We start from the raw sequence: 12,045 nt of genomic DNA on the forward strand, positions 1-12,045 counted from the left end.
ACGTATCCTGGGTGCTCGGATTTCTAAAGTTTAAAAAAATGTCAAGTGCAACAAAATAACTTCATACCTGCAAACAGATCTCTCGAACGTTGTCAGTGACATTGCACGAGAGTTTCCTGCGGTTGTTGAGCTTGTTGTCGGTGACGTGGAACCAGAGCTTCCTGTGGTTTGTGAGTTTGTTGTTGATGACGTTGCACGAGAGTTTCCTGCGGTTGTTGAGCTTGTTGTCGGTGACGTGGAACCAGAGCTTCCTGTGGTTTGTGAGTTTGTTGTCGTTGACGTTGCACGAGAGTTTCCTGCGGTTGTTGAGCTTGTTGTCGGTGACGTGGAACCAGAGCTTCCTGCGGTTGTTGAGCTTGTTGTCGGTGACGTGGAACTAGAGCTTTGTGCGGTTGTTGAGCTTGTTGTCGGTGACGTGGAACCAGAGCTTCCTGCGGTTGTTGAGCTTGTTGTCGGTGACGTGGAACCAGAGCTACCTGAGGTTGTTGAGCTTGTTGTCGGTGACGTGGAACCAGAGCTTCCTGCGGTTGTTGAGCTTGTTGTCGGTGACGTGGAACCAGAGCTTCCTGCGGTTGTTGAGCTTGTTGTCGGTGACGTGGAACCAGAGTTTCCTGCGGTTGTTGAGCTTGTTGTCGGTGACGTGGAACTAGAGCTTCCTGCGGTTGTTGAGCTTGTTGTCGGTGACGTGGAAGTAGAGCTTCCTGTGGTTGTTGAGCTTGTTGTTGATGACGTGGAACCAGAGTTTCCTGGGATTGGCGAATTGGTGGTTGATGGTTTCCACTGGAGGGAAATATCTGCGTTTGTTGGATAAAGAATGTTGATAAATTAACCATTTTGAACTCTGCATTGGCAATAACCTATATTATAGTCATTGTGAAATGTATTATTATATTGCTCTCAATTGTATCCAACTGTTTGCTGTCCCACAGCCTATTTGTCGCCTTGCTCTTCTACGATTGTCGCCTTCCTATGTTATAGAAAAAAGTGATGCACATTGAATAGCGCAGTCTCAGACATTGGTCCGTCTCTTTTTCCTTTACACATCTCCCTCTTCTTTGATGACGAATGGACACAACGAAAGAGCTGATTGGAGAGATTCTGGGATTGAAGTCAAAACCTCAGTGGTGGAGGGTGCACAGCTGATCATCCAGATGGTCAGTCAATATCTTCATTGAAGAAAACACCAATGAAGACCTTCCTTGAAAAGCTTTAGAAAACACATTAAAATTCTTCCATTACCTTATTTTTCTGCCATCAGCACACCACGTCTTCTTCATCACGATATGTTCTTCGTCTTCTTCACAAAGCACATTTTACAAACCCGTTTTCAACGGAAGTGCCTTGTCTGTTATCCTCCATTTCCTACAGCACAACATTTCTCGGTGCCTTCAACAACAATTCTTTCCACCTATCCCATGATCTTCATATCAGAATATTAAATATGGGTATCTTAAGAACTCCAGTTTGTAGAGGTTGTCTGCACTCAACAATCAATTCCCCTTCAAATTATTTCAGTGTCAAACCTCTCTATGTCAGTATCCACCCCCACATCTCCTACAAACCTGCATCCTTAAAACCCCACTCTCCGGTGGAACCTTCCATGTGGTCTCCATATGGTCCCCCTCTTTCTGCATCACTCCAATTCATAATGTCTCCCGCTTTCTGCACCCCTCCTCTCCAAGCTTCCTCCTTACCTTCTCCATCAATGATTTCTCCCCAACCCACATCCTCAATGCTAAATTCTCCCTTCTGGACTTGCTTATGACTAACTTCCCCGCAAATGTCTCCTGCTCTTCCTATGCTCCAATTGGTTCATCTGATCATGTGCTTGTGAGAGTCAACATCTCTCTGGCTATTCTCAGAGAGCAGTCTCAGTGTCGGCGAGTCTGACAGTTCACTCAGCCAGATTGGCAGGGACTGCAAGCAGCCATCTCACTTCAGGACTGGTTTTCCCATATCTACTGCCCCTGATGTTAACTCAGCCTTGGAAATTCTTCCACAGAATCCTGCTCTCTCATGCACAGACCTATCCCATCTCGTCTTTAGTTATCCTGTAGCGGTATCTTTTTGCCTTTTGTATGCAGTATGCAATATGCAAATGTACTGTATTGCATGTCGAGTTTCCTGATCTGGTTGCAGCCGGAAGTGACGAGCAGGTGAGGGACATTTGCTCGGGTTGGAAAGTAAAGCATTGACACGGATCCCACAAGTCTCGGGAGTCTTTCTCTTGTACGCTAAAATGTTGACTCTGACAATGGATGCACAAGGAGGTACAAACGACCAACCATTCGCCGGGAACAACCAAGCAGCCGTGCTTTTCCAGTCGCTCAAGCAGGTCCATCTGTGGCAGTGGTTTCGTTAAAACTGCCGCCATTCTGGCCTAAGGACTCGAAGCTGTGGTTTACACAGGTTGAAGCACAATTCAACACCTGTAGCGCTACACCTGTCTCACATCCGTGCTCGCATATTTTGGTTGTCGTCTCCTTACAATTGAGGATTTAAGAGATCAAAGACCTACACAACCACTGCACCAGCTCTGGCAAATAAAATACATTTACTTCTTCATGCAGTTGGATGAATCAAATTGGCGTCCCTTTATATGAACTTTTTGAGAGCATTACTTGGTTCCTCCTCAGAACACAAGGGTAGTACAGCATGCACACTGAGGAAGATATTTTTAAGACGGTATGTAATAGATGAATGAAGAATTCAATGTCCATAAACTTTTGTCAGAAGAAGAATCACAAATTTTAATTCCCGAGGAGGACAACACTTTTGCTTACAAGGGAATACACAGCAAGGAACAATAACCTTTATCAAACCAAGAAGAGCATACTACAATTCACGAAAGCACATTGCAAGATTCACAAAAAGTCCCAAGTGAAAATCCTGGTACAGTAGAGATGTACATCAAAGGAAACATAATAAGGATACACCAAATAACAGTAGCATGCATAGTATACAGTCAACATAGTGTAGACAAACCAAGTAAAATCCTAAGTACAACATTCACAACATAAGTGAAATCCTAAGTACAACAAACCAACATTTACAAACCCAGTGAAAATCCTAATCTTTTGGATGTCAGTCCTGACCTTTATACTCGTTGAAAGTGGAGAGGGAGGAGTGAAGAAAGGGGAGGAGAGCAGTAGGATTGGTTTGGGCAAAGTGTAGGTGGGAGGGATGAGGGCAATGGGGATTGGTCGAATGAAATATTGGGGTGGGTGGGAGCAAAGATCGAGGGATACAATGTGATTGGTCGGAATGAAATATTGGGATGGGAGGACTCCCCGCCGAGAGCAGGTCTGCATTTCCAATCCTTTAATGAGGCTTCTGCCAGGCCTTGCGGAGAATTCTGAAGGTATTTTCATTGACCATCTTCAAATGTGAAGCATTTGAGAGAAATAAGTGGATATATCTTTACTCATGTTTACTTACCTTATACTATGTCAATGTAAACTACAAAAACTTTATATATTTACTGACTAAACTTTTAAATATAATCTTAGAAACAAGCATATCAAATTCATCTTTGTCAACCGCAAAACTCATTTTAACATTATGAAGTCGAATATAATATAACATTACATTACAAAACCTATATATATTTTGCAGTGTAAGAAAAGTAAACATATATATTTTGCAGTGTAAGAAAAGTAATCATATATATATATATATATATATATATATATCTATCTATCTATCTATCTATCTATCTATCTATCTATCTATCTATCTATCTATCTATCTATCTATCTATCTATCTCTATATATATATATATATATATATATATATATATATATATATATATATATATATAACAAAAGATTTACTGAGAAAGTCTTGGGCCAGAGATAGCTACCCAGACGGAGTAAACCTACATGCAATTGTATGAATTACAGGTATATTATCTCCGAACCGTTGTTCAGTTTAGTTTTGTTTTAAAACTCAATACTGCACGCAATTTTTTTTTTTTATAGTTCTATGCACAAATTTTCAAAACTTAGTTATAACATCAAATTGCAGATGGATACGTGAACTACCATCCCCCAGAAGTCACGTAGGCAAAAGTGGGAGGGGATACACCTTGCAAATATTTACATCTAATGTATTAAAACAATGGTAGTTTCAGACCTCGAACTGAGACGATTTGTCATAACGAACACTTGTTTACCAAGTGTCTTGGCAAGCAAGTAATTCGTTTCACCAAACAATGGACAGTTCTGAATACTAATTTACTCCTCTCAGACATTGTGACGCCAGCTGTCAGCCGTACCAAGAAAAAAACATCTTTACTTATGAAACTCATGGAACTTCAGTGAGACATACTAAATCCAACATTACATTATTTCAAAAAAACATCCCATCTGTATATTACCCTTAGTCATAAATTATTTTACCATGAAGAAGAGATCTACCAATTTCCTTTAATGAAAGCAAATTTGGTCCGAGTGCCAGCGATAATTAATCTACACAAAATTCGGTCACGAGGTGTGCAGGTCCCAAACATGATTTTTACAGGTTGTAGCTCATAAAAATTACTCGATACATTTACACTCCCACAACACGATATTTTTGAATGCCCTTTATTTTGTATTGTTTGGCATTTTCTATGAGCTATAGTCATTCCACCTCCGTGGTCGCATATTTTGGTTGTCGTCTCCTTACAATTGAGGATTTAAGAGATCAAAGACCTACACAGCCACTGCACCAGCTCTGGCAAATAAAATACATTTACTTCTTCATGTAGTTGTATGAATCAAATCGGCGCCCCTTTATATGAACTTTTTTAGAGCATTACTTGGTTCCTCCTCAGAACACAAGGGTAGTCCAGCATGCACACTATATTTTTGAATGCCCTTTATTTTGTATTGTTTGGCATTTTCTATGAGCTATGGAATGTCCCTTCTTTTCTATACTTTGCCGTATGGCACATGCCCTTATATAAAGGGCCTTTTCTATGCCCCTGGCATTTTACGCAAGAATAATAGTAGTGGGTCATAATAGCAGCGTGTGCAGTTAACAATGGTGTTTTTGTTCAGAATGTGCACGCAAGGTGAGACTATGCGTTTTTCCACAGTTCCGTTCTAGTCAGGTTTTGTGATTAAAATCTTATCAGACATTTGACTCACCCTCAAACTTTATCAGGATGACCATATCTCTGCGCCTGATGAACTGTCGCCTATGAAGATGAGCATGAGGCAAGAATGTATTGAATACATAACCTGGTCCACGGAAGTAGGTGCTACCGTTATTATACACTTTAGAACCAATTCTGTCTGGTCGATCCCACAGGAAAACGGTAGAACCTGCAGGAAGAAACGCACAATATTTATCAGTGAATGAGTGCATTTAAGATGTATCCAATGGGAAAATGATTATGGCAGTGGATTAGGCAATAAGGAGATCAATGGGAGTGTGCAGGAGGAGTATGCAAAGAGGAAGCATATACAAACCATTTCGAGATATTCGGAGATCTGGGTCTGTTGTGATGCTGCCAGTACTAGACATACGGAGTCGTACATCACTGTGCTGGTCCATCACAGACGCCGTGATCTGAAAAGAAAGCAAAATCTGCATCTACACCATCACAATGAATATCAGGAAATACAATGTCATCCTTCCTGCCTCTCCAAAAACAAAACAAAAGTATTTCCAACATCAGCACTGCAGTTATAGCATCCCAAAGGTATGTACCTGCTTCCAGGGACAAGGCCACTGCAGTTCTTCATCTTGATCTCCACTTGTCAAATGAACAACCAAGTAAATCCTTTGACCGTTTTGTGACGTTATATTGGGATACATACTGAGCTGGAAAGAGTACCCCTCGGTGCTGTTAAAGCGTGGGCTATAGATTGGTGATCCTGCTGGAGTTTCGTCCAAAATGGTGGTGAAGTCCGGAATGGGCCAAATATGTGGAAAGCAGGATACTTCTGTTAATGTGAGGTCATCCACTGCCCAGCCCCCTGTCTCTGCCGAGACTCCAGCCACTGCATGCAATGCCAGCCGGAAAGGACTACTCTCAGACAGGGATACTTGTGTGAGTGTCCACCGATTAGTATTTGTGGCTGGAATGCTGGAGACCACTTTAAACTGTGAGGAATTGGAGGAATTACTTATAGCAATGTGGAGCTGGTCATCAGGACCGCCTCTGTGCTGGTAATAGATCTGCAGGCATTGTTGGGCCCTTTGGGGCCGCAGCACACGAGTCTCAATTACTGCCACGTCGCCTGGACTTGCTGCAGTGTTGTTGAACAACAAGAATGGACCTCCATCTGTAGACAGAAAAAGGTGATACATCTGAGATTCAAAACCATTAAAACTGTTGATCATCTACGGATTATACGGCTTTTGAAATTGGGCTGTTCTGCAGCCAACTTTTCAATCAGCTTTGTTGTTTTGAGATTTGGTCAAATTTTGTTCAATGTAACATTTTAAAAGCAGGATGACTGCAGTACCACATGTAAAACTAATAATTAAAAAATAAAATTTCAGCTGAAGAGGATAACAGGTATAAACTCACCATCGACTTCACTGAAGAAAAGATCTTCAGGGGTTCCAGGGACCCAATGCCAGTCAGCATCATCAGCTGCAATCTGCACCATGCCACAGATGGCGAGATCATCAAAAGTGCATCGGTCCAACAACGCCAACGATGAAGCTACGGCCAAAAGGGTGGTATCCGGTCAATGGGAGAGTGTATAATTAGGATGACAAAATAATGAAACAAACAAGATGAAATTAAACAGCTAAGTTATTTGCTTCTTGGGGAATAAACGTGATATATTAAACAGATGAAGACTTATGAAATAGATTGACTGCAACAAAGGGCAGCTTTTTTTGGATACTTGCATAGTAGTGGCTCGTTTTTCTAGACTAGTTTTGCACACTGATTCCAAATCTCTTTTTGGTTTTCCTCGAGCACAAGAAAGAATTCTTTAGTTTTTGTGATGAGACCGATAGCCTTTCAGATTTGATTGGTCATCACGAAAACTTATACGTGCTAGAGGAAAACTAAAAAGAAGTACAGCTACATTCAAATGTCAAAAGGTGCATGAGATATTGCCCAGATGAGAAAGAAAATATATAAGTGATTAATAACGAAAAAAATAAAATAATTATAATCGTAAAATAATTAATTTATGAATCAATTGGCTAATAGCAAACCGAAACCACCACCGTTTCATCCTAATCTACATTTTTGAAAATTCATTGAATAATTAATTAATCAATTAATTAGAAGACAACCTTTAGAGGCCATTTTCCCCGCAGAGCAGGGTTTGGCCTTTTTGGGCACCGTGGTCCCATTTTTGAAGTGATGTTTTATGGCTGGATGCCCTTCCTGCTGCCAACCCTGTTAGTCGCCTCTTCCGACACAGGGAATTACCAGTGAACTGGTACTCAATTTGCCAACCTCAGAAGGATGATGGGCTGAGTCAACCCCCTGGTGTTGAATCAGCGATCGACCGGGATTCGAACCCAGGACCCTAGGATCCAAAGCCGGCACCCTAACTGCGAAGCCAACACCAGGCTCAATTTAATCAATTAATTGATCGATCAAAAGGTGAAAATTGCCGTTTTTGCCAAAGCACTTGCTCACCATTGTGCCAAAAAGGTAGCTTACTAGCTCAAAGGATGGCTGAGATATTGCCCGGAAGAAAAAAAATAAAATAAGAAAATAACCAAACCGAGTGAAAACTGAGTACTCCCTTTCGGCGCGTGTCATCGTTGGGCCCCCATCGGTGCCCGGCGCCTGAATATGGAATAGGAAAGGAGCGGTGTGCAGCGGATTAAAAAGTTTAGAATCTGTGCCCCAAGAGCTATATCTAACCCACCTATAATTATATCTGATGAACACGACTTGTTGGCCACAGTGTTATCACCACAGATGAACACGACTTGTTGGCCACAGTGTTATCGGTATTTATCAGTGTTTTAAAAGGGCAGAACATTCAAAAGTGCTGTTCTTAAAGAGCAGTTAAAATAACACAATCATTTTTCAACGAACACGACTTAGAAATTGATATCATAAAATAAGAAGAGAGAATCAATGCAACGACTTGGACAAATTGAGAAGAAAGAGAACAGGCCAAGAGCTGGCAAAGATTTCCAGCAGGATTTAGTGTGAGGATCATATGAACATTCAGGGTTTTCTATAACTCACTGCAGTTGTACATTCGGTTGAGCTGTACGCGGTCCAGTTCGCTGATATCCAGTCTCTGCCCAATTAATTCCATGAACATTGGGTTCCTGGTTATTATTGTGTCGAGACCTGTTTTTTTGTGGAATGCGCTTGACCCGTAGTGCATCACGGATAAGTAGTCGTACGGCACGTTCAGTGAGTCGGATTCCTGAAGGGTGTTCTTTTGAAAATTACGCCCTCTCCCTGTGCGGGGAAAAAAAAAAAATGAAAACATTATTTTCAGAAGCCATGTCAGACCAGATCAGGTTGTGTCGGGTTCCAACTTTTTGTTTTTCAAAGCCTCTGAATGGCAAAATGAATGAACAACATCAAGGAGACTTGGAATGGATTGAAGATTTCAGAAGAAGTAAAGAGTCCTTCAGAACCACACGTTAGAACTTGTAGCACCACGGTTGTTAATATTCCATAACGTCTGTACTTCAATTCTAAAAAAATTCTAAACTTGTCATTTACAGGAAGCAAACGTCATTGAGGGTATTTCCATATCATGGGATTTCCATGATCGGGATGGCACAGGAAGTATGCATGCTTATTGGAATCTACCCCCTCATAAAATAAAAATAACCACCTTTAGAGGCCATTTTTCCCCGCAAAGCGGGGGTTGGCCTTTTTTGGGAACCGTGGTTGTTGTTTTTTTTTGGTCCCCTTTTTGAAGCAATGTTTTACGGCTGGATGCCCTTCCTGACGCCAGCCCTTTTTGCTGCCTTTAACGACAAGCAGGGAATTACCAGTGAACTGGTACTCAATTAGCTGACCTCGGAAGGATGACAGGCTGAGTCAACCCCCCTGCCGTTAATTCAGCGATCGACCGGGATTCGATCCCAGGATTCTAGGATCTTAAGCCGGCACCCTAACCGCTAGCCCAATCTACCCCCTCGTACTTCTGTGATATTTCACGGAGGCTTGATCTCAAACTTTAAAGCTTTATTCAGGTGAGTGTGGTCCAGTGCAGTTCTGAAGGGTTCACATGAAATAGAGATAGATGTGTGAGATAGCTAGCTAGTTGGTAGTGAGCTTCCTCCTTGACAGACTGTAAAGAATTAGAGGGAAAGAATGATATATGGCTGTTTGGTGGTTGTTCAGGTAACAGAAGAGGTGCTCATCTATTTAGCAGGTGTGCCAGTATGGTAGAATTCCATACATGCCCTTCCCTTCCATCCCATTACTCGTATCTCCTCAAGCTTCTTTCTCTTCTCTCCCAAGCTACTATTACACCGCACTACCTCGCTCTGGTTCCCTCCTTCTTGTGTTTCCTTTATTCATTTTATTTTCTTAATTTCACTATACAGGCAGAAGAAAACCTAAAACTATACATCAATGAATCTCCCATATAAAACACAATGTCAGTTTGTGTGTTTATGTGTTTGTACAGATGTCTATCCCCCTTCCTATGGGTGGGATTTAAAGGTCGATCTTTCAACACGAATGTGTGTTCACTATGGTTTATTTTGATGATCAAACAAACTCGGAAAAACATTTTCCATAAAAGAGTAATTTTGTCTCTTCTTTTGGAAATGTAGACGGTGGCTTGCAAAACACAAAAGCGGTGTACTGAAGCGTTTTTTTATATTTTTTAAATAATAGTCAATGCAATTTCAGATACATTCAAAGTACACCGCCCGATGCCAAATAAATAAATAACATATCCTCGGTGCCCGGCGATACCGCCTTGCAGCGCATAGAGATGGTATTGGGAGGGAGAGGTGTACAATAATTGAATGATTGATTGTGTAATTAAAATAAATCTTATAATAAAAGGCAGTGTCCGTCCATCCGTCCCTCCGTCTGTCCATCTGTCTCCTTCATTACTCCAATACCCGATATGGTGGTGTACCAATATGGCGGCCCACCATCTTGGTCAGCCCACTGCACCTCGCTGGGTTCTTAAGCCGCCATTTTGTTTTGGCCAAATCAAACGTGCCTTGTCTAGGAAACACAATCGATTATCATTACATAATTGAAGCATATCATCAAAATCTGGATTCGGATACTAGTACCCGACTGCAAAGCCGCAATGAGCCGGCGAAACCAAACCCTCTTGCCACTATTGTACCCATCACTATGGCATCAGTAGGTTAGGTAGTTGGTAGTAGGTAGGTGCAGTAGATACCTTACCTAGTTCAAAATGACACCATTTGCATTCTGGATGAGATTAAAATTTATAAAATTTCCTTCTTGATTAATTCGGTGAATTCCGTCAACTTCGGTTATTTCCAGCCGTGAAAAACTATCCCCTACAGCCGCGGGATTTCTAAAAAATAATTATTCGTCAATTTTAGAATATTTGACGTCGTTTTCAGCCTCTGAAACGCAGTAATAAGCTTTTTTGAAATATTTTTTCAAATGCTCGAATCTCATTGGTTCCGGTGTTTGGTGACTATTTTCGTTGAAGACAACCAGGGCCCATGCGGGCCCGGGGAACGAGGTTGGTCTTAAAGTATTTTAATTACAAATTAGAGGTGCATAAGATTGTGAATAAAAAAAAGATGGGTGAAACAAACTCCTATTGAACTTTTTCGCAATTTTTTATGCAGGAGGAAAGGGGAGGGGGGAAGGGAGGGGGTAGGGTGGAGGGGGAAGGGAGGGGGAAGGATGGAGGGGGGGAGGGGGAGGGGGGTGGAGAGGGGGGAAAGGGAGGGGGGGAGGGGAGAAGGGGAGGGGGTAGGGTGGAGGGGGCAGGGAAGGGGAGGGGGGAGGGGGAAGGGGAGGGGAATGGAGAGGGGGGAGGGGAAGAGGGGGGAGGGGGAGGGGGAGGGGGAAAAGGGAGGGGGAGAAGGGGTGGAGGGGAGGACGGAGGGGGCACCGCCTCAGATTCTGTGCATAATATTCCTCGCTGAAATGCGCTGAGGTAAAAATATGGTAAAAAATATATAATGAAATAATGTTTTTTTAGGTCGGCCATGTTCTTCCCAGGCTCAATGGCCATGTCTATGCCAAATATCAAGCACGTGAGCCTCTCCGTTTAGGAGTCTATCGGTAACATTACACACATACACACACACACACAAACTGTGTTTTATATATACAGACTTGGCATTTAATATGGAATTTTTTTTCTTCTTGACTTGGGTTTACTTTCTTAACTCAGTATATGAATCTGGTGAGTTTCTTTTACACTTTGGTGATTTATTTGTTAAAAGAACCATGTCACTGATTGTCTGTCGCAGCAAGAAGTCAACAACAGGATTATATCACAGGTGGCGTAGCAAAATGTACGGACAGGTGCATTTGATGATTGGCTTCACAGTCGGGTATACAAGGGTTGTTGCGTTCTGTATTAGTGGAAAACAACTGCTGCACGTCTCCAAAAGTTATTGCCGCTTCCTCTGGAGATGGTCCGTCAACTTGACAATGCTGTTTGTCATGGAGTGGTGGCTTTACGAAATTACGGCATGAAACAGCGTACTATTGCTCGGCAGTATGGCATCACTCAAGGTCAGGTGTCAAAGATCCTGAAACGAAATGCTCAGAGGGGTGTCCCTACTCCAATACCGAGGCAAGGACGTCCCCGCAGAACCACAAGGAGGGATGATTGCCAGCTGCACCGGTTAATCCGCAATGGCCGTACCAGGTCAGCTAATCGGCTTAGGGCTGAGTGGCAGCAACTGACAAATGTGCCTGTATCCAGAAGGGTAGTCAACCAACGACTGGTTCAAGCAGGGTATCGTGCCAGGCATCCCCTGAGAAAGCCACGCCTGACCAGACAACACCGCCAGCGCCGATTGCATTGGGCCAGAGAGCACCGTCAATGGCAGCCAGGACACTGGAATCACGTGATCTTCAGTGACGAGTCTAGATTTCTGGTCTATGGTCAAGATGGTCGTGTCTGAGTGTGCAGACA

General features: G+C 42.5%; 1 protein-coding gene across 1 annotated transcript in view; it reads right to left on the reverse strand.

Annotated features, from left to right (window-relative positions):
- Nucleotides 1-234: 234 nt before the first annotated feature.
- The window catches only part of LOC144894203 (meprin A subunit beta-like), a gene marked incomplete at its 3' end in the record, with an annotated part of 40,990 nt that continues 29,179 nt past the window's right edge, over nt 235-12,045 (reverse strand). The window contains exons 4-9 of the mRNA XM_078786301.1: nt 8,166-8,387; nt 6,525-6,662; nt 5,699-6,276; nt 5,458-5,557; nt 5,134-5,310; nt 235-794 (exon numbers count right to left, since the gene is read on the reverse strand). Of these exons, the coding sequence (XP_078642427.1) occupies nt 235-794; nt 5,134-5,310; nt 5,458-5,557; nt 5,699-6,276; nt 6,525-6,662; nt 8,166-8,387 (1,775 nt within the window). The remainder of the gene's footprint in view (nt 795-5,133; nt 5,311-5,457; nt 5,558-5,698; nt 6,277-6,524; nt 6,663-8,165; nt 8,388-12,045) is intronic.

The sequence above is a fragment of the Myxine glutinosa genome, chromosome 11 (genome assembly GCF_964187855.1).
Source record: "Myxine glutinosa chromosome 11, kmMyxGlut1.1, whole genome shotgun sequence".
Taxonomy (NCBI): domain Eukaryota; kingdom Metazoa; phylum Chordata; class Myxini; order Myxiniformes; family Myxinidae; genus Myxine; species Myxine glutinosa.